The sequence below is a fragment of the Lonchura striata genome, chromosome 1 (assembly GCF_046129695.1).
Source record: "Lonchura striata isolate bLonStr1 chromosome 1, bLonStr1.mat, whole genome shotgun sequence".
Classification (NCBI taxonomy): domain Eukaryota; kingdom Metazoa; phylum Chordata; class Aves; order Passeriformes; family Estrildidae; genus Lonchura; species Lonchura striata.
In genome coordinates, this window is record NC_134603.1 from 90,586,028 (window position 1) to 90,611,289 (window position 25,262).

The window sequence follows — 25,262 nt, forward strand, 5'->3', positions numbered from 1 at the left end:
TGACTGCCAGTTCTCTGATTCTGTAATGAGCATGTATCTCTGAAGGGACATAAAAGAATAACTAAAAATACACAAGCAGGGGGCGGGCACGTGCGTGTCGCACAGGAAATGCTGCCAACAGTTCTTATGGAATTGAGAGGCTGAAACTTGTGTGGCAAGAAAATATGACAGAAGCTTCATAAGCAGCTCTGGCTTTCCTGAGGCCATCAACAGAAGCAGCAGAGGTGTTTGGGTGTGCCAACATTCCAGAAGTCTATTTAGACATGAATACAGATCCCTTTCGTAAGGCATACAAAGGCATTTCTCTATTCATTACAAAAGCATAGACTGAAACCAAAAAGATTCCCTAATCCAAGTGGGGAGGGGAAAGAAAAAAAACAAAACAAAAATCTCAAATCAAACAAATGCACGGTTCCCCACACACACAGACAAATCCCCACCCCCACCCCCCCGCAAACAAAAACCAACCAAAGCAAACCCATGCCATTTCCCAAAACAGAAGTGAACTAAGGAATAATAGCAATAAAAAGCAGCAGGGCATTATGATGAAGTATCCCTGAAAAAAAATTACAATATCAAGCTTATCCTACAGCAAATCAGTCAGTCATTACAAAAGTACACTGGATGACACTGGAAGATACCAGGTCAAGTGTCTAGAGGACTGAGGAAAAGAATTGGTCTAAACCTCTCAGATAGTTGCAAACATCTGCTCAGCACTGTAACCACTGAGAGGAAACCAGATCCTTAAGGCCATATGCTCAAATTTTTCCCTAATCCAAAATGACAATCAATTTGAATTATGAAATAAAACCTCATGCCAAAATAAATCTTTATTCAGACAATTATAGCATGTCTATGGTAGCCCATATTCCTCTCTTCTGTTAACACCTGTCAGTCCCTAAGGAGCAAAAACAGTTCTGTCTTCAAGCAAGTTAGTCCAATCTACAATTCTGACACTGGTATAAAAACCAAACAGCCTTTGTTAGGCTGAACAGAAATGTACCAGAGTATTGCAGGTTAGTTGCATGAAGAGACTCTGGCCCTTATTAGTGTGCATTCCTACTCCACAATATGACAATAAATAGAGATTGGCTTTATAAAAGAGTTAAAATAAAAGGACCATCTAGTCCTAAATCAAAAGTAGAAACACAGCAGTAAAATTTGTGAAACAAATGAAAAGCAGTATCAGTTTCCTGGATCTCCCTTCTACATGGAGAAAGGAATGGCACCAAAGAACATTTAGAACAGCCTGAATACCCACAATTAAAGCCTAACATGTTAGCACCTCTGCCAAAACTAAAGATGGCTCCTGTAAAGTCAATCTATTAGACTGTAAAAACAAAGGGTTGGCTTTGGGGTTTTTGCAAGCCAAAGAATGCCCAAGGCAATGTAAGAATTGCTTGGAAGATGAACACAGAGCCAAAACATTAGCAGATTCCCTAATACTGTTATTTGAAAGGCTTGAATCCTCAAGAAAAAGGATATATTCTGAGCACACAGTGCCTTAATTCATCCAAAGATTAGTTCCCCAGAAGGGAGAGTCATCAATATTATCTCAAGTCATTCTATGCCAAGCAAGCAGCATAATGCAAGACAATCTCCTCAAGAAGAAACGCAATTATTAACTCTCTCAGATTTTTTTTTTTTCAGAGACAAGCTGGCATTTGTCTTCAGATAACTCTATAGGGCTTCATTTTTCATGCAAACTCACAGAGCAGACAAGTGCCTTTGTCATGTAAGGAACATTAGAAAACAATCTTCCTCTAGCTTTCTGTATAAATAAACTACTAAATAAATAAATAAAATACAAAAACCAACCAAGCAAACAAAAAAAACCAACACAAAAAACCCCTAAAGATTCAATATACTCCTGAACGGTAAGATATTTCACATATAAAGAATTTTTCAGAAAGAAATTGCTGCGCAACAAAGCCTTCAGACTCCAGGTAATTATTTAATTACCTGAGACTAACAGCTGCTCCCCCAATGAACACCAAGTTGCACAAGTATTTAAACTCTCATAATACAATTTTTTCACTTTTTCTATTCCCTTTTACTGAGAACTGTTCCTGCTCTTCCAAAAGAAAGCAAGCATGCAGATTGTACTAGCAAAGAAGGGGAGCTTTCTTCTTTCAAGTGTTTTAAATTAATACATTTGTCATACCTTTCAGATGATTTTACAGGCTTTTCTGCAGGAAAACTCTCCTCCATCATGTCCTGCAAAATAAATTTTATTTATTTCAAGATTTATCTGAATATATTTATAAACAAAACGCAAAGTGAAGACAACCAAACATACATTTTTGTGCTGTTTTGGTTATTTTATTTATACCACTAAATATACCTCATCTGCTTAAGCTTTTTCCGTAACCACCCTGACTTTCCATTTGATCTCCAGCCCATATATTTAATACCTGGTCATTTTTACATTCAGAATGATACTGGAACCATGGGTCATTTTTTCTGAAAGAGATACCAGTATTGTTTTAAGGAAAGTTTATGAGGGACTCCATCAACATCAAAGTGATCAGAAGGGGTAATTAAAAAAGTGATCTGAATTGGTAATTGCTAGAAATCTCACTTGGAGCCCGCAGTTCACCTGAAACATTTTATACACAACATCAGCACGTTCCATCAGCTTCTGAACAGCAGCATATGTAAAGGAAATTTGTGTTTCCATATTTTAATATTCTGTCACTATGAAAACCCTGGCCCAAAAGCACACCACCACATTCTGAAAATAAGCATCAGCCACTTAGTATGCCAAAGATACAATTATATTCATAAAACCTCTCAGTATCTCTTTCACAACAGTTCCCACTGTCTTTTCTTAATGCTTGCCTCAAGAATACTATTGGTGGTCTTTGAAAAAGAGCAACTTAGTAGACTGGTTAAACATATTCTAATTTTGCAAGAAGCAGGCAAATTAGGACATGAAAATTTGCTTACTTGATGGTCCGTATCTACCCTTTGGTGAATTTTTCTGGAATTAGTAGCTGATTTCAGAGATGGTTTAAAATATGTGATCCGACTCCCTGTCAGGGAGATTGGCTTTGGTGTCACAAGTTTCTGGACAGGAGGATGTTGTGAATCCACCTTTGAAAGGGAAGCAGCAATCAATTTATCCTTGCACCCAACCAACTTAGCACAGCACTGACTGATGATAAAAGTTACAGAACTAGAACCTCCCACCAGTCTCAGCACCCAGCGAAAACTATGTGGTTAAGTGTTGAAAATACTTAGCTTGCAGAAAATCAGTTATAAAATCAAAAAAGCTACAGGAATAGTCAAAGTCTAACTGACTTCTGTGGCAAACTTCAGCAGTTACTTCAAAGACAAAATAAACTATACTCCTATAAGCAAAATAACTCATGTTACAATAATATGCTCTCATCCTTTCCACTCCTCTGCCCTCTATGTGACTTTTATTTTTCACTGATTTGATCCATTAATTCATACTGAAACTGTTAAGCAGAGTTAAACCACGTTCTGGGTTTCTTTTTTTCTACATTTTCTTCCTTTGAAGTTACCCTTTAAAAATATATATTGTGAAATATTTTTAAGAAGTCTCATTAATGCATGTTCCAATGTTTTAGATTTGAATTTGATGCTCTTAAAAGTACTGGTCTGACTTTTCCTGTCAAAGCTTTTTTACAGACAAAGGCAAATTATTAAACAGAAAGCACTGTACATTCTGCAAAACTGGCTTAACTAAATAGAGAAAGAAGGAAGACCCCAAAAGGCCCCATGATATATCAAATTATCTGTAGCCTTGGTGATAAGAAGCATGAGACTTAGGATGCACCTACTATTTAAATCAGTATCAACAGATGGTTGTGCCCCAACCCAGGTGTAGAACTGCATGACCTTCACATGGGCCCACTTCTTCTAGAGCTTGTCCTGGTCCTTCGGGATGGCATCCCTCAGATGTGTCAACTGCACTGCTCAGTTTGGTGTCACCTGCAAACTTGCTGAGGGTGCACTCAGTCCCACGATCTCAAGGATGAGGATCTGGCATTTGGATTTGTTAAATTTCATCCCACTGATGAATACCCAATGCTTCAATCTACCTAGATCCCTCTTTAAGGACTCTTGTCCCTCAAGAGAGTCAGCAGCACCTCCCTGTTTCGCACCATCACCAAACCTGCTAATGGGGCATTCAATTCGTGCCTCCAGATCACTGAGAGGTATCTGGAACAGCACTGGCCCTAGAACTGATCCTGAGGAACACCACTGGTGACTGGTCACCAGCCAGATGCAGCCAAATTCACTGCAACCTTTTACATCCTGCTGTTCAAACAGCTCATCCTAGAGCTGGACAACTTGCCCAGAAGGATCCAAAAGGGACAGCACCAAAAGCCACACAAAAATCCAGGAAACTACATCTGCCACCTTATCTCTACATGCCAGGCAGATGACATTATTGTAAAAGGGTATCAAACTAGTGAAACAGGTACGTACAACAAGAAAAAAGTAACTCAGTTACATGTTCAATACACTAAGGTTTATTCTGTCTGGTGTAGATCCTCAAAAGAAGAAAAATACCACCAAAAAAAAAAAAAACCTGTAAAACTTTTGCATGAGTATCCAAGTGTCCTGTAAACCATTTGTTCGTTTCACCAGGAAAACACACAACCCTCTTCTAGGCACATACAATCCTGTCCTCTCTTTTCATCAAGGGCTACCCTTTCTCCCTGCCAAATTTTATGAATTCTAGCATTATGAGTAGACAATTTCTCTATTTTTACCCAGTGACAGCTGTATGCAACGTTCAGTTTCTAACCAATGTCAGGGTCTATGCTGCAAATCTGGTAGATCTTTTTAAATGTAAATGCCTCATCACAGGTGTGGTTCTGCATTTTAATGCAGAATCCATATCAGCATTGTTTTCAATGACTGGGATAATATTTAAGAGATGATAAAACACTTACATGCTCTATTTCAACATTCTTGTAATTCATCACATGGCCAAAGACAGTACAGAAAATCTGAGATGTTTTAAACTCCTAAGTGGCTGCAGAATTAATTATACTTCTAACCAAGGCAGAAACTTTTAAAAACATTCTGTCCACTTCCCCATTACAACAGCAGATTAAAAGTTTGCACTGAAGAAAAACCATTTTTGTTCCTTTGGCTGCCAGAGCTAAAAGTGACCTTTTGTGATTTCACTATTTAATAAATGTAATACTCCAACATTTTATAAACAAAACCAAGGAAATAATGGTTTACCACAGAAACAATTCAGTGCTACTTACAAATAGGAATGTAGGAGCACAAATTTACAGAAGTTACAAACTTTAACAATTGTCCAATTTTCTCCTTTCCTTGAGTAGTAATAAAAAATTGAAGTATATATTTTTTGCTTAAAATAAACATGAAATCTGCACAAGATCTGAACAATCAATCAATATTTTTCTATTTCTTGTTATTTCTGCATGAGAAAGCTTTCCTGAAACAAGAATGTTATCATGCAATTTAACCCTAAGTTGCAGGCCAAGATAAAACCACTTTGTGTGTTCTAGAGACATTGTTCTTGATATATCAGCACACCACCAAAAAAAGATAATAATTCTCCACCTGAGCAAACTTCACAATCCTTCATCTAGTGTGGATTGAAAAGACATTTCTAGCAATTTACACACAGCCAAGGCAGCTATAACTCACAGTGAATTCATGTGCATGCTATAATTGAGGTTTGTGTCATTTAAGAGCTGCAAAGCAGAGAAAGTTACCTATGACAGCTTAACATTTTACTGGCTCTTACCTGGTTTTGTCTGGATTGGAAATTAGTCACATTCAGCACACTCCTGTCCACAGGCTAACAGGAAAAAAGGGCCAAAATTAGAGGATTTTTTTTCCCAACAAGAGGGCTCCATCCAACAAAAACATGGGGGGTTTTTGATCGACTTACAGAAGACAGCGGACTAGAAACAGAAGATGGAATCCTTTTAGCATCCTGTTGAAAAAACAGGTACAGTAAGTTAAAGCAGGTAAGTAACATCTTCATCCCATACTGGCACATTCACTATGTTTTTCAAACACATGGAATAAAACATTGGGAAGATCACAACTTACTGCCAAAGGGCTTGACATCTTCTCCAATGTCTGCAAGATGCGCCGTGCCGTGGAACTTGTCACACCATAGGATTGCACATTTGCTTGTTTAGCTTTCACTTGTCTTTTTATCGGCGGCTGAAAAATTAGCATTGCCAATGTCATGATGGTGGATTCTGAGTTACACATGTGTGTATTTAATGCCCCACAGCTACACTGGTGATACAACCAATATCCTCGAAATGACACAGAAAAATGTACTCACTGAGCATTCAAAGCATGAAGAAGAAAAACATACTCCACTGATTTTACAGAAGTTTAAATGGGGCCCTGCATATCTTGCATATGGGATAAAGCAACAAAGAAATCCTTAAATGTAAAAGGTCACAAAACAAAGATGTTAGGCTTGTAGGGTGTCTGAAGCAGTGATTAGGAAAACAGAAATGAAGCAAAGGCTTGAGCTGCAGAAATTACTTGCAGCAACAAAATAGATATCAGAGTTTCATGATAGCATAAGCACGGCATCTTAATTCATCATGGATTCCTAGTTCTACTTCTCTTGTTTCCTCCCTTCCCCCAAGACTGCAGATCTTTTTTCTCTTTAGAAAGATTAAGATCTGATTTGAACTGTAACAGATCTAAAACAATACACTGAAAAAGTCAATGTTGTACCACATGACTGAACATAACTGAAAAAACTCAGTGTGACCATTTTTTAAAAGAAAAAACTATGTTACACCTCTTATTGTAACCACATCATGCTTCCCACACAACTACCGTGAAGACAGGAAGCAGATCACACAACACACAGAGCACGCAAGTGAGACTTGCTGTACGCAGCAACAAACAAGCTTGTCTCTCCTTTAAGAGCCTAATATTTGCTTCCTCTCTTCAATATAATCCAGAATTTTTGTAAAAAATAAAAATAGCTGACCAAAGAGGATTTCTAGGTTACAGAAATTTTAAATGTTCTCAAGTTTTATTCAACACCAAGTTAGGAAAATCCACAAGGTTCAAGATTTCCCTGAATCAGGAAATTGAGTCCCCTTGTTCAATGGTAGAAACAGACTGCCAAAATAGGTCCAACAACCTTATTTTCAGTTCCTTAAAGTTCCTTTTGACTTTTTATTTTTTTTAACAAAGGACATTCTAATTTAAACAAATTAGAACCAAATCAGATTTTACTGACTTGCTTTTAGATTCAACTCTAGCTATTGAGAGCAGTCAGGATTTTTAATTTGCTGGTTCATTTTAGATGACGAGGGACACCTGGGGACAAGCCGCTCTTCTCAAGAGCCACCGGAACAGCAGTAAAATAGAGAGCATCTTTTTGTATATTGTGATATGTATGCATGTAGGACTGCATGTCTCCCTCTGGGTAACAGAAGTGCAAAGGATGAGCAAATTTGCCTTTTGTATACTCCTGTATTAAAAAATGCACAATATGTTCATAGTTTGAGTGCTTGCGTAAGATCTACAGGCAAGTATCAGGGAGGTAACTTTTGCTGCTATTAACGAAGTTTTCAAAGTTATGCCATCATTGTAATTATTTACATGTTATTTCACCATAATACAGTCAGAGGCAGATCATGGCAGAAAATGGAAATTTCTGGAAGACATAACAGAGAAAACCTCTAATACAAGAAACTGACCAAGAGATGCTGCTGTAATTCTCACGCTTTATGACAAGCATTTCTACATAACATGTTACACAAGAATTGAAACAAAAATTGCAGGCTGAGTGGGCAAGATAGGAACTGTTGGCACGTTTTTCAAGTTAAGTTCCCAGCTCACAGTTTTTTTGGCCGAGCTCCCCCTTATGTATTTCAGTTATGTTTTCCCTCACATTGCACTACTGTTCTCATACCTGGTAAGCAGAAATCTGGACTTTTGTCTGTCTCGCTGCTGCAGCTGCACCACCATAAGAGGTCTTTCCTGGGTAAAATGGAGAATCCCCAAGCTGTCTTGTCTTAAAGACAGAAGTGTTTCCAAGTGACTACAAAAACGTATTATGGTAAGTGGTTAGTAAAATGGCTACACATTCAACTTGACTAAAATGAATACTGTGCAGTACTTACAGAAGAGGGAGATCCAAAAGCAGACAAATTGAATGCAGGTTTTTTAGAGCTAGATGCAGGATGCTGTGAGAGGGCATGAGATCTTTCAGCCTCCGGGGACCAAAGCAGTGGTGCTGAAGTATTTTTTGAAACTGTGATATCTGCCAAAATGACAAATGGCATATGTAAATGCCTTGTGTACATAGAGAAATTTAGTATTAAACATCACACAAACTCCAATTCTCTACAAAAACATCTCACCAAATGAAAAGGTCCTCACCACAGGATTCTTGAATAGATTCAATTTGATAAAATTCCATTTCATGGTATGTTAAAATTTCTCTGGCACTCTAACCTTCAGAGCTCTTCAAACACATTAATTTCACATATGGTATGAAACCCAAGTACCAACTCTGAACCTAAAATCTGTTCACAGAACTGCAAATACATGACCTTTCGGTAATCTTTCAAAAGCATTCACAAGTTAATAGCACATTTCCAATACAACACAATTTTATTTTTTTTCTTTCATGATAAAGTATAGGAACTGCATAAACACTGGTGCATCTCTAATGATACAAAGTTTTTCCTATGTTGGTAGAGGGTTGGAAACCAGCACAGGACAGAACTGACCAGGTCTTAAACCTGAAAAATTACCCAAAGGCTGAATTAAGAGAGTTAACCACCTATTTTCTGTATGTCTTATGGAGACATATCAGAAAGTTCTAGCAAACTCAGATTATATTGCTACACCCTGGCAACATCTACTCTGAACTGTCAAACTATGGTTTCCAGAGAACTGGCTGAGCACACCTCCATCCCCCATTTATATGGGCAACTGGAAAAATGTCCAAACTTGCTGTTTGGCCCTTTCTCAGTGAGACGGCTAGCTCACATTCTACATAAATACAATGTCTTGGGTTTTTTTTAACTTAAAAATGGTGCACATTCTTTACTGAATTTGGCAAAAAAACAAGGAAGTATTGACAAATTATGCCCAGGAACAGAAAAAAAAAAAAAAAAAAAAAAAAAAAAAAAAAAAAAAAAAAAAACCAAACCAAAACAGCCCAAACTTGTTCAATCAGAATAGTTGCTTTATTGACTCCTGGTTAAAAAAACAAACAAACAAACAAAAAACACAACCACACAAAAATAAACAAACAAAAAAAAACCCACATGCTTTACATGCTTTTATTTTTCAACCATATTTACTCATATTTAGCCAGCTCTGAGATACTCTGAGTCACTCCTCCTTCTAGGCAACCAACCCAGCTATCAAGGTACAGAAAGTCATCTTCATCTCCTATTATCCCCATTCAAGATTTACAGATAATCAAGCTAAAATTGTACTTATCAGCACTGACTCTTTAGAACATAATGGACTCATAAATATATTCCAAACATGGTTATATTTAAAAGGTGACAGGATTATATACTTCTAAAATACTAAAAATGAAATTTAATTCTAACATCTAGAGCTGGCACTCTCCTACTTTATTTACTAAGGCAAGGTGAAATATTAAACAATACAAAGTACTTCATGTTATCAAACAAATCAAATAGAGAATATAAATATAAAGTTACCTTTATCAGATGCTCTAGAGGAGAAGCCACTGGTTGTTGAGATGTTATCGTCGTCATGCTGAGAGGTAGAATCTTTTATTTCCTTTACGAGGGACAGCCCAGGACTGCCGATGCCAAGTGTGGCAGATGTGGAGGGCTGACAGTGTGGGACTGTGGAATCCAGCACGGTGCAGTTCAAATGGCTCCGGTGAAGGGAGGGCCTTGTTAACACATCCGAGAAGTTCAGCGCAGACCTGCTCGTGGATGGTTCTAAACAAGAACAGCGAGACAATCAGCTTCCTTATAAACTCACAGAAGCCAAAACCTGTTTTCTATCAACAGCCATGATTATTGCCAAGTTCTATGCACAAAAATAGAGAAGCCGAATTTAACTTCCTCACCCAGATAGGGTTTCATCTGTCTGATTACAACAGCAACACTGCCTGAAATACTAAGCATTAATGTCATATTAAGAAGTACTTAAGGATGGGATTTTTATGAATTTCATCAAAATTTGACCCTGCACTCAAGCACTTAAAACTGTGGATTTCGCTAAATCAAACATCCGTAATTTCATTTTCCTCCAGACAATGCTTACAATAAGCTTTCCAAAATTAGAGATTACATTAAAAGTTATGGACAACTCTGCAGTTTCTATCATCTAGTAAATGGTGTTAGCCTGAATATGTAACATAAAAATATGTATTTGCAAGGATTTTCAGGTGTTTATTTGTTCTGGTGTCATCATCCTCCCTTCCAAATTCTACCATATCAGGTCATGCTACAGGCGAATTATCTCCTATCCATTAGTTTTTGAGATTTTTGTATAAAAGACAAGTAAACAACATGGCCACAGTTTTAAGACAGGCTTTTTTTCCTCATGAAAAGGTATGTAAATGCTGCCAATGTCCTGCAAAAGGTGGTCTCACAGCTCCAACTTGCCACATGAACAGAATAGCAATTAATGGCCATCTTGACTGACATCCATATGTCTACAGTCCCTCCCACAATTTCTGGGTATGAACATAATTTTGAGACACTATCATCCTGACATTTGCACTGAAGCTTAAACTAGCTACTTCAATCTTCATAAGCACTGCAGTGCTAGTAATTAATTCTCCAAAGCACTGGTAGATTTTTAGGAGTGTCCTGATGAGATGAAAGAAAGCGTTATCAGATCAAAGGCTGGCCAAGCAAAGGAACACAGGCTCTTGCACATTGGTACCTCAGAGCCAAGGAAACAGGCTTTCTAAAATAAAAAATACCAGTAACAAGAAATAAAGTATCTACTATAGCTAGAAAGACTAACTACAACATCCACAAACTACAACACAAGCTACTCAAAGTTCTAGTGAGTCCCATCTGCTCCTGATTTCTTGGAGCTAGAAAGTTTGCTGTGCAGCTGTTCTCACTGAAAGGTCCTTTCACACAATTCTTCAGGAAAGTCAACACATGTTACTCATTCATGAAAACCTTCTCTATTCCTTTATACAAACTTATGCTCAAGCTACAGCTACACAGAGAGCTGAAAAGCCCCTTATTTACAATTAGATAACATTGGTGAGAAAGGTATTTCCTCATTACTTTTCATTCTGCCAACAACAGAAGCAGCTGACTGTCCACACAGATGGTTATGTACACGTGCTCACATAATATTTCTCACCTAAATAAAACCCGAGTTCCCAAAACTGCTAATTTAAGAGAAATTCAAATGAGAGCATATGCAAATCCACAGAGTACTACAGAAACTGAGAGGCATAGGTATAAAGCACAGATTAATTTTAATATGATCCAAATAGTTTTCAAAGACCCCAAGCTAGCAATGTCACACAATGTTATGAAATATTAAAAAAAAAATAACAACGTCATAAACAAAGTTCCCCAGATCTCCACTAAACTAACATAAAAATTTAATAAATTGATTAAAGAAGCCCAGAGGAAAAGAAAAAAAAAAAATCAGGACACATGATTTTCCTCTGGCATTCTAGGATCCGGTCTTTTGTTTTGAGGACAACAAAACAAAATAATGTTTCTACTACCTTAAGCAATTAGATAAACTTTCATCACAGATCCTTTAAAAAGCAAATGTAACCCAACACACTTGCAAATGAATGCGAGCAATAATTTGCACTTGGCTACTTGAGTACCTGAAGTTAACTCATGACTTCCAAGGGCTCTAAGTGAGCTTCCAGTATGTTTAAACTTTGAAGCTAAGGCAGTTCTAAAAACTGAGCTACTGAGTTTTTTTCCTTTGATTTTCCTACGTGTGGGGTTATTTTGGGTTGGGGTTTTTGGCAGGTTGGTCATTTTGGTTTGGGTGTTGTGGGGTTTTCTGTTGCTTGCTTTTTTTCTGTCCAAACGCTCCTTCCAGTCTCCCCTAGAAATGTAGATTCAAAACTAGAAATCTGTGAATAAATACATATGGTCAGAATACTAAATGATATTTCACATACCTTCTAAATTAATTCTTGCTGATTCAGGCGTGACTCTCCCATCAATTACCATGGTATCTTCATTTGCATAATCATGGTGATAGTTTACTGGATTCTCTTCCTCACTTGCAGATTCATTCATATCTACACATTTATCTTCACTTTTATTGAAATACTTCTGCAGCCATCCTGGTACAATGTTTTTCACTGATTCAGTCACTCTGCTAAGGAGTCCCAGCTTGAAAGAAAAATATATGAACACAGTCAGCAGTATATTCTGGGATGCAACCTTGCACAGACCTCCAAGACAGGTATTAGACAGCAATATTCAGATAAGTAAGATAAGAGAATGCTGGAAGCAATATTCAGATAAGTAAGATAAGAGAATGCTGGATTCTTCATTAAGAATTCCAATACTTCTAGAACATGCATAACAAAAATACAATTAACATTGATTTACTACTAACCCATCAGTTTCTGCACTGCCCAGTGACCTTGGCAAAACTTCCACATTCTGAAACTACAACTGAAGTTCACCAAAGGCTTGTCAAGTCACATGGTCATCAAGAAATTAAATTTCTGAACTCCTGATGTATGCACTTTGTTTTGAGGACTTTTCCTTCTAACACCTTCACTTGAAAAATCATCAAACCCAGAAGCCTAGCAATTATCTACAGCAATAGTGATGAGTAGTAATAGCTACTAAAATGAGTGAACTTAAATATTTCTTTTTCTAATGCTAAACTGCAGAACAATGTGCACCAAAACCCCCACTATTATGCTCTGAATACTGAAGGAATCTGGAAAGAATCTTGGAAGAAACAGCTACAGTTGAACAACAGACTCCTCACCACAGGATTCTTGAATAGATTCAATTTGATAAAATTTCATTTCATGGTATGTTAAAATTTTGTATCTGCAAATCTTAATATTTGCAGTTACTGAATACATAAAAGCCATTTCCATTTTGACATTCAGCAATTATTTGTAATGCTTACATTCTAGTAAGAAGTATTTATTTAACATTTTGTTTTAGGCAGTCACTGGTTCCCCATTATATCCTCAAAATTACAACATGTCTTCTTTGTCAAATCTCAACCCTGTGCAGCAGAGTTCTTGCAACATGGAGCTTCCCCTCTAACACTGGCTGCAGCCACAGAACCAGCTGCTCATCTCCACAAACTGAAGAAAGTGCCAAAGCTACCTTCAACAATTTTCAACACTTTGGAAACTGAAAAGCAACAAGAGCATACAAAAAGACTTTTGTTGAACTTCATTGCCAGTTACCTAACACATGCATCAAGGTACTTTGTTCTTTTTTTGGGTTTAGGCAACAAAAATTTCTAGAAATTATTATTCATCTGTAGAGAATTGAGAATATTCTTTGAACATGTAGTAGTTAGTCTAGTAAACAACTGTGAAACAAGAACCCTCTTGTATTCAACTTTCTTTAAAAGTTCAGCACACATGGAAGAAAAGCCCCTATCTGTCATTCACATATTTCATACACAGTAACACAAGCACCAACTTACAGGACACCCTTGAATCGGGAGTTAGAAGTGGGGCTGGCAAAGAGAAGAAAAAGAAGGTAGAAAACAAAAGTATTTTCACAGAAAGAAAGTCATCTTAATTTACAATTTGACATTTTTCATAACAATCTGTAATTAAATATTTTATTTGCACAAAGACAGAATAACTAGCCAGGGACAGCTTAAACTAGACAGAATACCACATGATAAACACATCTATAACAATTACCACACTAAGATACTCTCTAATATGCCATGCTTAGGGGGTTGCTGCTATTCTACAAAAATACTAAGCCTCAGTTTTCCAACATCAAAAACTGTGCAACACCACAGCTCACAAGCAGTTCAGCGCCTGGCACCAGCAAAGAGGCAGTCTGTACTCCATTCCCAGCCCCTCATTTTCACCTTTACTTATCACCTTTCACTATCCCTCTTTAGGGGAGTATTTTGGTGCTACGTATAAAAGCTATCAGGAACTCAGAGGAGTCAAAAATCTGCCAAAATAAGCAAATGACAGGACACAAACTGCATCCAAGGCAATTGCTCTTTCCAAAAAGCTATGCATTACTATATTCAGTACTGCTAGAGAATATCTCCATTAAATAGTAAGACATTGCTGGCCATAAAAGAGGAGCCAGTATGACTGAGGAAATCCTCCCAGGACTGAAAGCTACCTGAGACTCAAGATGGAAGAAGCCATAGGCATCCAGAAGAGTAAACACCCAATCATTAGTAATCCTAATGAGCAACTGGAGAATGTAGCTAGACTAGTAATTAACTAAGATGATGTTATAGTATCCAGATCTGACACCAGACTGGCTTGACCCTTTCGTGCAAATGGCAGCCTTGCCATTCTCCACATAATCAGCATTCCAAGCTGGATAACACAGGGTAATATCCCAAACCTACGCATGAGCAGAACTCAGCAGAGCTGTACTGCACCAAGTACTAATGGCCTGCTCCATCTGGCTTAGGCACAGTAGCAGACAAGGAGCATAGTTTTATACTCCAGAATAATGTTGGCTTAGTGACAAAGCAAGAGAAAGCAAAATACATCTAAAGGCACCTACATTTTCTGTCAGCAAAATATATTAAAGGCACTGTGAAAGAAGAACTACACAGGCATTATGAATGAGCCATCATCAAAAACAGATCCCATTAAAAAAACACCTTCCCCCTAAAAGTATTCCATATTCCCCAGGTATGTCTATTCAAATACACACAGATGACACACCAAAAAAAAAAAAAAACAAAACAATTCCTTCCATCATCTCTTATCTGCCATCAGAGATAAAAGCCAATCAATAAAGCTCTGTGGCTGTATTGTTGATCAAGTCAGGCAGTTAAGGTACCACTGACCTACACATTTGAACACGCATACTGCTTATTGCTGCCAGAACAATTCAACAAAATCTCATGCCTTACACTGTCTTTAAAGCTGGCATTTTAATTTTACCCTAACCTTGCAGTTTTCTTATTCTTCAACTTCAGCACATGCATTTGAACACTCTTTCCCTCTCTCTGCACATGCAAATAAGCCAACCCTGTCAGCAGAACACTCCCCCTCTACCCTCTACCACTTCCATGTCACCAGCTCTCCACGTTGTCCATCCCATCTCCTTAGAGAGGAATCATTAATCCTTCTAGAAGGCTGACAAGGATAGTACACATCTCACTGATGCCAACAGATCTTCAGATATAAAATACAAAAAAAACACAACGAAAAGACAACTCTAGCAGGCTTCTTCTCCAGCAAACTGCTCATATCCTGATCTTCTCATGCCACACATATGAACCAGCCTCTTCCAGAACACCTTCACTCAGTACAGCTACTCTGAACACACTACTGCACAAAAACTGTTCCAGTTTCAGGTTGGGAGCAGAGGATGTGGCGCTGGCATGCAGTCTAGTGTTCATAACTTATCATTTCTACAGGCCACACAGGTACCAAACTTAATACCATGGAAGGGCAGAAGACTCAGAGGGGCAATCCCAAATGTGTGACTACTGTGTGTTTTATTCAGTGAACATGTTTTACTCCTTAACTGACTGATTTCAGAGGTTTGAGCTGCTGTCAGTATCAACTGCTATCACCTCAAATACACTCATCCCAAAAAATATCAGCAGGAAAGCTTAACAAAATGAAAATCCACCAGAAAGACCCAGTAGCTTATGAATAGGTATTTACAACAGGTTTTCAAAATCTGTGCATCATCTCAAGTGTCTGCAGCTCTGCTAGGTCTAAGTCTATGTATACAAACATCATAGCAACAGTAACTACAGTAACAGCTACTCCAAGGCATATTGGCTTGACATCATGGAATCGCTGAACTATTAAGGCTGGAAAAGACCTCTTAGATCATTGTGTCCAACTGTTACCCAACTGTTACCCAAGAGTCCAAACCATCCTTGTTTGGGCATGAACACTCATTACTGAGTTTCAAGCCCTGCTCCTTAGGTCCCAAGACTCATCTGAAAGGCCACAAGCATTATTTTGAAGGCTCCAAGTCTGATTTGGAACGCCCAAAGTCTCATTTGTAGAATTCAAACTCTATAGAGTACAAAGGCACATCTCCAGGCACATCTCCAGGCCTAAACCCTAGCTTCCAAAGCCTCCTATTTAGGATTCAGCCTTTTATCTAATGGGCTCACTCAAAGCCTCCAAAAACCCATTTCTAGTGAGCAGAGAGTCATCTCAAGGTATTGAAGCATCATTTGAGGGCACAAAACCAAAGAAAATCCAACCTCAGGGTTCAAACCCTCCTATTCATCTCCAAAAGCCCATTTCCAGAGCCCAAAGCCCTGTGTTGAAGACTCAAATCCTTCCTTGGAAGGTCCAAATTCCTCTTCTCATAAGGTCATAGAATCATTAAGTTTGAAAAACATCTTTAAGATCATCAAGTCCAACTGTTAATTTCAGCACTACCATCATGTCCACCATTAAACCATGTTCTCAAGTGCCAGCTCCAACTGCCCTTCTCTGGACCTGCGCTAACCCCTCAGTGTCTTCCTTGTAGAGAGTGGCCCAAATCTGAACAGAGAGCTGCAGGTGTGGCCTCACTAGTGCTGAGTACAGAGGGACAATCACTGTCCTGGTCCTGCTGGCCACTTTATTGCTGATAGAAGGCAGGATGCCACTGGCCTTCTTGGCCACCTAGGCACAGATGGCTGCTGCTCAGCCACTGCTCTCCAGCACCACAGGTCCTTTTCACCATGCAGCTTTCCAGCCACCCTTACCCCAGCCAGTAGCACTACAGAGGGTTGTTGTGACCTAAACTCAGGGCTGGGCACTTTATCTTACTCAATCTCATACAACTGGCCTCAGCCCATCTACCCAGCCTGCCCGGATCCCTGTCTAGAACATTCCTGTCCTTCAGTTAATCAAAACTCCTGCCCAGCTTGGTGTCATCTGCAAACTGGCAATCAACCCCCTTGTCCTGGTCATTGATGAAGATGTTAAAAAGGACTGGCCCCTATATTGAGCCCTGGTGATCACCATTTGTGACTGGTCACCAGCTGGATGCAACCCCATTCACCACCACACTCTGGGCCTGGCCATCCACACAGTGTACTCAGCAAAGATCACACCCATTCACACCATGGGAAGCCAGAACGCCATGGGAAATGGTATCAAAAGCTTTACTAAATTCTAGGTAGATGACATCCAACATCCAAAGCCTTTCCCGCATCTACGATGAGATCAGATTGTTTAAGCAGGATCTGCCTTCATAAACCCACACTGGCTGCAACACTAAGCAAAAGATACGTAGACAGAAGTGTCATTTAACAAACATGTGTCAAAATTTACTACTTTAAAATCCCTTTAAAATTTCTTCAAAGGATTTATATAAACAAAGAAAAATCAGTAGTTTGTGGTCACAGTTTGAATTCCAAACTTAAAAGCACGCAATAGATGGCCAAAAATATATTTCTTGGCCAAAAATATTTACAGAATAAGACAGTTGTTCCAGCTTGTAAGGGTCTTTCACATATCATAGGGTGAGGAAAGTACTGTCAGAAACACTCAGTAGTGACACATTACTCAAAAAACATCCGTTTTGTAACTGAGCTGATTACAGTCCAGGAGGCTTAAGTATGAAAAAAATTGTATAAAAATTATATAACAGTCATACACTTGCAGGAATCTGTCAGAGATGCAAAATACACAACTAGATAAAATAGCTGATTTCCACTTCACTGTACACACACCTCTGAAAAGCATCAAATTCTTGCCTCTCAGAGACTTCTTTACTTCAAATTTCAAAGTTAAAGTTATTAGAACATATCAATCAGTAAGTCCTCAAAAAGAAAACTTGCTCCTAACAGTGAAGTTCACTGAGATAGAGCAGATAAATCTAACCAAGTCCAAACACCAGAAAAATAATTTTCTTGCCCTCCACTCCCCACAGTTAGCTCACGCCAGCCCTGGCACATAGCAGACTACTCTCCATACTAGCTGAACTCATTAATCTGGCAAAAAGTACGTGTTTCTCTGCTGGGCCAATGAGTTAAACTGGCTCAGTGCACCAGAACTGGCCTGAGAGAAAGCACGATCAGACAGTCCAGGTAAACATCCACCGTTTGCCCGACGTCCACTGATCCAGTCATCCCAGTGTATTATGAGTTCATTACATGATGCTACGGCAGCCCACCACCTGTGCCAACCTGCAATACTTTTGCTCAAACATTTTTGGGCACACAAAAGAGATTCTGAACTCTTTCCTGCCAAGTTGTTAGAAGCAGCAGCAGCTCAGTTTGTCCATGGCAGGAGAGCAAGAACTGGTTCTAATTACTTAATGGAGGAATAAATAACTCAGAGGAAGTGATGTGCTGCCAGCAACCAAAGACAATTTGCAGTGTCCCAGCTAACACAGTCAATTATTTCATCTGCTTTATTCCCCTCCTAAGATATCACCCACTAATACTATTTGTCCTCAACATTTCAAGCCTCCAAGACTGTAACAACAAACCCTAGAATATGAATGAAATGCTATAGCAATCATCATCTACAATTTGTATAATTGTTCAGTACTGCTAGTCTAAATGAGAGAAAACTGTCAATATTTCAATTTTATAAGTTCTTCCCAATTAGGATACATTTTTGTTTACAGTAGTAATAGAAAGCCAAGTGCCAAATTTAAACACCTGTTTTGTCAGTATCATATTGCTGGGACAAAGACAAAACTTCTGATTAGCCCATATTTTAAAACAAATTTTTAAATACATATTAAACATTTCTTCTCATCTATTTGTTTTAGCTCAATGCTTACTGCTGGGTTACTACCAAACCAAATCAAGCAGAACTGCATCCAAATACAACCACATTAAAGTGTGCTTCAAGGTGCAATCCTGTTGACTGGAGTTAATACAATTGCATCTGTGTAGGTCCACATGGACATTCTTAATAAAGATTTTCTAAATTAGTATTTTCCTGTTTAAGGCCTATGAAACATTACCTAGGCTACATTGCTCAATGTGATACTCTTGGAATTCTTAAGCATCATGCTTAAGTTTCAACATTTCCTGACAAAATAAAGCTTGTGGTTTGTAAGATCCCTTCTGCCCACTGCCTGCAGTCACTGCCAAGCAAGGCCTACCTTCAAGACAGCAGCGGGTGACAACGCAATGCTTTAGACACAGCTGCATACAGTTTTCAGTCCCCAGTCCTGTAGGCTAGTCCCTCTGGGAAGAACCTTACGTGACATATAAAGTGACTTGGTGAAACAAACAAATCCACAGGGGCTTTCATGACTCAGGCCTGTGAAAGTGGCTTCCAGTGACATTCTGGTCCCTTTCGTCAGGTTACATCCTAACTACATCACCACAAGACCAACTACAATATATGCACAGACTTACCCTGGTTTCATCAAGGAAAACATCGTTGGATTTGGATATCTACATTATAAATATGCACTGGTATATACATATGTAGGAAAAAAGGAAAACCTCACTCCTCAGCAGAAGTTTGAATCTACAGACATGATCTCCAATATCAAACAGCTCTAAGCTAAAGCTTAACATGTATATAGACGTCTATGGGAAGGTTATAAACACTTTTCAGGTAACTCTTTTTTCCTCATGCTTAAATCTGCCTGTATGAGTTTAAATAAAAGTGCAGGAGAATCAAAGTTATCCGACTCCTTCATTTGAATGCTTAATTCTCAAAAAATTACCAAAAAAATTTATTTTATTCTCTTCTCCTTTCAGTGACACTTAAGATCTCTGAAATCTGTTACCTGGGTGAGAAATGGCACTGATCCAAGTTAAACCAGCACAAGCACAAAAAAGCGCAAAACTAAACAGAAAATTAACAGTAGGAACATACAAATACTCTTCTAGAAGGAGTTTAATAAGCCAGCAATGCAAACATCCCTCCCATTTAACACATCCACATCGGTAAATTCCCATCATCAATCTATCCAAATGACCAGGACAAATCAGCACTTAGAAACACTGGGGCCACATCTGGAAGATGAAACCCAGATGCTGGACAGAACAGCTCCCTCACTTGGCATGTGCTTATCTCTCAAAGAAGTTGTAATTTTAACCCAAGTGCCTAAGCTCCTTAAAAAGTGCAGGAGGAGGCAGGATATTTCAGCATGGGATGGCCAAGTAAACAGAGTGCTGAGCACAGCATAACCTAAAGTCAATGCAGTCAGTGTGGAGCTGTCAACATTCTACCCCAAGGAAAGCACAGTCAACGGGAAGAACTCCACAATTCTACTCCAGGAACACCCACCAAAGAGATACAAAAAGGCTCTTTTTGTTCTGTGATTCCCCCACCTCAAATCTTCATGGTTAGTGGATACTGTCCTTACCTCATTGTGCTATTACTTTTTGTCTCTTGGTTTAATAATACAACCACTGACAGTGCATTTTTTATAAGGCAGGATGGTAGCCCAGAAAGGAAAATACTGTGGTTAAGTTCCTTCACTACTGGGGGAAATCTACTCATAGCTCCATCTTCCAAGAGAAAATAAAAGCTGCAAGTCACATCCTCCAAGCAGCATCTGTTCATCTCTCCTATCTGAGATTGATTCAAAAAAAACCTCCACAGTTTAAAAAAAACAAAAACACATGCAAATATAACGCAATATGGCTCTATCAGGCACCTGGGGAGAAAAGGGCAGGAAATTCTGCACTTTCCATGTTTATTCCAAGAATATATAAAACAAATAACTTCTGAAATCATGGATCACAGGCTGTATGTCTCCACTCTTGGAAGGTAACATCTTCTTATACATCCTCTTCCTGGCTCAATGAATCACACATTCTTTTTCTGGATAATAACACAGTTTCAGTCAGAAGAACTCAAAGACAGCATACAGCTTGGCAACTGGGATATTTGCCCAGAAAGTGGAAGATGTAGGTTGATGCCTCTAAGTAAAAAAAAAAAAAAAAAAAAAAAAAAAATCTAAAACAGGGTCTACCACATTTTGAACAAATGCTTTAGCTAATCATCTTTGAAAAGCAGCATCATCTCCTCTTCCAAATATCTTCTAAAGCCATTGCTGCACTTAATGGAAGACTGACTGCAACATGCTAGGGACCACTGGAGAATTCACATGTGACCAAGCTCCCTGGGAGACTATGGCAAAACAACAACATCAAGAAAGCATAACAACTTAAGAAAAACATACAACAGGCCTGTTATAAGCCTGGCATCATGCTACTACTCATCTATCATACAAGTGGAAAAGAATCAGATATCCTAAGAACTGTAAAGATTTTAGCAATATGGCATTCAGTGCTTAGGCACCTTCAGAGCTTGGTGATAAGAGACTGCAGTCTTGATCTAAAGCACTTAGAACAGTTCTAATACAGTACTTCTATGAGCTCCCTTATTGATAAGTTAGGGGAGCAGGAGATCATGTCCAGTCTGCACTGAGCACTTCTATGTCTTCTCAAACTCATTACTGAGAGACAACACCAAACCACAGAATACTTTCTGCAGAGTGGATGTTTTATTGAAAATAAAATTATCAATTAATTCCAGTTCAAGTCAGCTATCTACCCAGAGCTCATCTTTTTATGTAACGCAGGTTAGCAAGCTACATAGGGTTAAAAAGCCATAACTTATGACAAATGCACATCTGACACCTATCTGTTTGACTATTTACCATTTCTTCCCCAATATACTAGTTAATTTGATTGATGTATTCAACTTGCAGCATCCATGCTCTGGGCTGCATCTCACAGATATCCCCCCAGGCACATGTTTGCTTTGCCCCATTGTTTAAATAAACCTACTAGAAAACCCGCAGAGGTAACAGACAATAGAACAATCAGAAAATCATCTCACCTAATTATTTTTAATTCATCTGTTTTATTAGTTATCTACACAGTATCACCATGTGCAGCATATTGAAATTTCAACATTACTGTTGTTCACGTAAGAGCTTTCAACATTTGCTCAGCAAGTGCAGTGATTCTTTGGATGAAGAGTCACCCTGCCCACTTTACAAGGACAACACTGCTGATCAGTGTTATACAAAGGATTAAGAATCGTACTTCCCAAATAAGAACTAATTGAGCAACAATTTATGCATAACATGCCCTCAATTTTGCCTATAATATTTAATCTCCTGGCTTATATTACCGATTTAATAACGCTTGGTTTTACAGTCAATTTCAGGTTCACAAATACACGTGAAAGGCATTTCCAGAGCACCATCTCCAGGCATCTTGAAATTCTCTGACAAACAGGAGTTAGGAAGGATCTTTGCTTCTACTCTCTGCAGCCATTCTAAATGGCATAGGATCTTTGTAACACAATTTACAAACTGCTTTTTTTCTGTTATCCATCTATTCTGTCCCACAACACAAAGAAGAACAAATGCCTCATGAATTACATTGTGCTTGCACTGCACCACCACGTTTAGGGACAGGCAAGACACTAAAAAAAAAAACCTAAGGGTTCTGTAGGCAGCATCCTATTAAAAAAAAAAAAGAGAGAGAAAAAGAAACCACAATGGAAGAGATGCCCAACTACCCAGCACCCTCACAGCCTCATTCGCAACCTGGAATTTGTCAGGAAAAGCAAATATTAGAAACGATGCACTTAAATCTGAAGACTAACTCTAACTTGATAATCCAGTTAAGATCAATTAAATTAGGATTTAACCGGGCAGCCCAGAGACAAAACGAGCGAGCATCCCGTGGAGCGGGAGCCAGCCCGCTCCAACCGCGAGGAGCGGGAATGCGCACCTACGCCTGCCCAGCCGCCTCCTCCTCCTCCCGCCTTTGCTCCTGCCTAGCGGGGGACACGCAGAAGACAAAGGGGAGGCGAGAATCCCCCCGCAGCCCGGCGGCGCCGGAGCGGGGCGAGCGCCCGGAAATCCCACAATGCCCATGGTCCCGGCGGGAAACGCTTCCCTCCTGCCTCCCCACGGGCCGCTCCACCGGGAAACCCCGGCCCGAAGCCGCGCACGTGGGGCTGCGTGGAGAGCGGGGGGGAGGGCGGCGGAGCAAAGGGGCGGCTCTGCCGGGTCGGGCCTCCGGGGCGCCTCCTGCCGCCGCGGACGGGAGCGCCGGGGGAGAAGCGGGGTGGGAAGGGAAGGGGTTCACGGGGCTGACCCGCCGCCTCACCTGCTGCTTGCCCCTCGCGTAGGGCGGCTTGGCGGCTCCCAGGTGGTGCCGTCGGGTCCGGATCTTGCCGCCGCCGCCGCCGCCGCCACCCGAGGCCATGATGCGATCCGGCCCGCCGCCGCCGGCGGCCTCGTCCTCCTCGCCCAGGTGCGGCCGCTGCGCTCCGCCGCGGCCCGGCAGCGCTGCCGCTGTCACCGTCCCCGCGGGGACGCGCCCGGCCGGGCCTCGCTCCCCCCGCGCCGCTCCCGCCCGCCACGCGCCGCGCGCGGCCTCTGGTGCGTGCGCGGGGGGCTCCTCCGCGGCCTCCGCCCCGCCCCTACCCGCGCGCGCGCGCGCTCTCGCGCGCCTCTCCCTCCCGCGCGTCTCCCCTTTCCCCGCGTTCCCTCCCGATCCCTGCGCCCGCCGCTCCCAGCTCCGCTCTCCCGCCCGGCGGCGGCGCCCCGCGCGCTGTCCGCCCGCCCGCGGCCCGAGCCGCCGCCGCACCCCCCTGCCCTGCCGACCAACCACACGGCGGCCGCCCCGGGCCGCGCGCGCGTCACCAGCCCGCGCGGGCGCGTCACACAAGCGGCGCCGGACCGACGGCCCGGCCGCGCACGCGCACGCGCACCGCCCCCGCTGCGAGGGAAGCGGGAGGGGCCGGGCCGGGCCGGGCCGGCTGCGCGGGAAAAGCGCTCGCTGGGATCTGCCGCGACCGCCAAGGACGTGGCGGGGGACGTGCCTGCTCGCGGGCGCAGCACAGGGACGCCTTGAGGGGACACGAGCGGAGGTTCGTGCCGGGGTCCCGCCGCGGGTGACTCCGCCGCCACCTCCCCTCTTCCCGCAGCGTTTCACAGAATGACTCAGGTTGAAAAAGAGCACAGTGAGTCATCTGATCCAACCTTCCCGCTCAAGCAGTGTCGTCCCAAAGCACATGGCACAGGATTGCATCCAGACAGTTCCTGACTTTCTTCAGTGAAGGGAGACTGGCACCACCGAGCAGAGCCTGCCTCTGTCCTTCTGACGATCTGCCCCCAGGTACACAACTTACCCACGCGTGAGGGGGATGTTTCCCTTGTCCCTGACGAAGAACAGCATGGACAATGAAGCAGGAAAAACGGCACCAGGAAAAACGGCACCAGGAAAAACTGCACGGGGAAGCCCACAGTGCTCCCCCAGATTGCCACTAGCGATCGAGTTTGTGTAAGCAAGAGAAAACAGCAGGTGCAGGTTTTTCATCACTAAGTGGTGGCCTATGGAAAGGAGGTAGGGGAAAAGGCTTCGCCGTGGCTTTTACTTCCTCAAAATATGAGGAAGAGTGCATTCCTATTACAAAGTTTAAATACATAAAAATGTGGGATTTTTATCTTACTGAAAGTAAAGTTGAGAAAACACTATGGTTTCACTCTTTATTTTTAGCATCAACTTGCCGTGGGAAGGATGGAGCTGAGCAGTGCAAACCAGCACGCACCTGAAGAAAGGTTTTGGAAATTATGGGGAGCTCAAACAAGGGTGATTCTGAAGGCATACAGAAAGGTAAGCTGGCAGCAGCTGCAGAGGAACAGCTGTAAGAAATGGTACTAGGAAATTTTGTGTTGCCTCATCTCTGCTTCATACTGGTTTTTTTTGAACTTCACTGGGGTCCTCCTAGCTCTCTTACATGACTTGGCTCAATTTCTCTGTCCCATTTTCATTAACTATAGGAAATAACTATTATCCAATACCTAGCATAGTGGAATTATTTTCCAGATATTTCTCCTCATAAAACTACACTCTTACTCTCACAATTAAGAATACAGTTTTACATGCAGGGGGATGACCTGCAGTGATAGACGATCCCTATCCTGGAACATGCCTGTTTGAAGTCACCTGCAAGAACCACCTCATTTTGCGTAAACGGCTGATGTGCTACAGCTGCTGACTAATTTTAGGATGATGGTCTGCTTCTACAATGGGCATTTCTAGATCTACATCAGTATAATTATCAAAATAGGAAAAAAATAGTATTTTTGCCTGGATTTGCAATTCTTTTTGTCCAGGAACCAATTACCATGCTAGCTTTC

General features: G+C 40.8%; 1 protein-coding gene across 2 annotated transcripts in view; it reads right to left on the minus strand.

Moving 5' to 3' along the window:
• Positions 1-23,361, minus strand: part of NUP153 (nucleoporin 153) — a 39,379-nt gene extending 16,018 nt beyond the window's left edge. Inside the window, exons 1-10 of one of the 2 annotated variants that reach the window (XM_021552952.2) lie at positions 23,224-23,361; positions 12,128-12,344; positions 9,696-9,944; positions 8,133-8,272; positions 7,922-8,050; positions 6,076-6,192; positions 5,912-5,956; positions 5,765-5,818; positions 2,950-3,096; positions 2,165-2,217 (exon numbers count right to left, since the gene is read on the minus strand). In XM_021552952.2, coding sequence (XP_021408627.2) covers positions 2,165-2,217; positions 2,950-3,096; positions 5,765-5,818; positions 5,912-5,956; positions 6,076-6,192; positions 7,922-8,050; positions 8,133-8,272; positions 9,696-9,944; positions 12,128-12,344; positions 23,224-23,322 — 1,250 coding nt within the window. In that variant the 5' untranslated portion in view covers positions 23,323-23,361. The remainder of the gene's footprint in view (positions 1-2,164; positions 2,218-2,949; positions 3,097-5,764; positions 5,819-5,911; positions 5,957-6,075; positions 6,193-7,921; positions 8,051-8,132; positions 8,273-9,695; positions 9,945-12,127; positions 12,345-23,223) is intronic. The other variant, XM_021552945.3, reaches the window with a different exon arrangement.
• Positions 23,362-25,262: the final 1,901 nt, after the last annotated feature.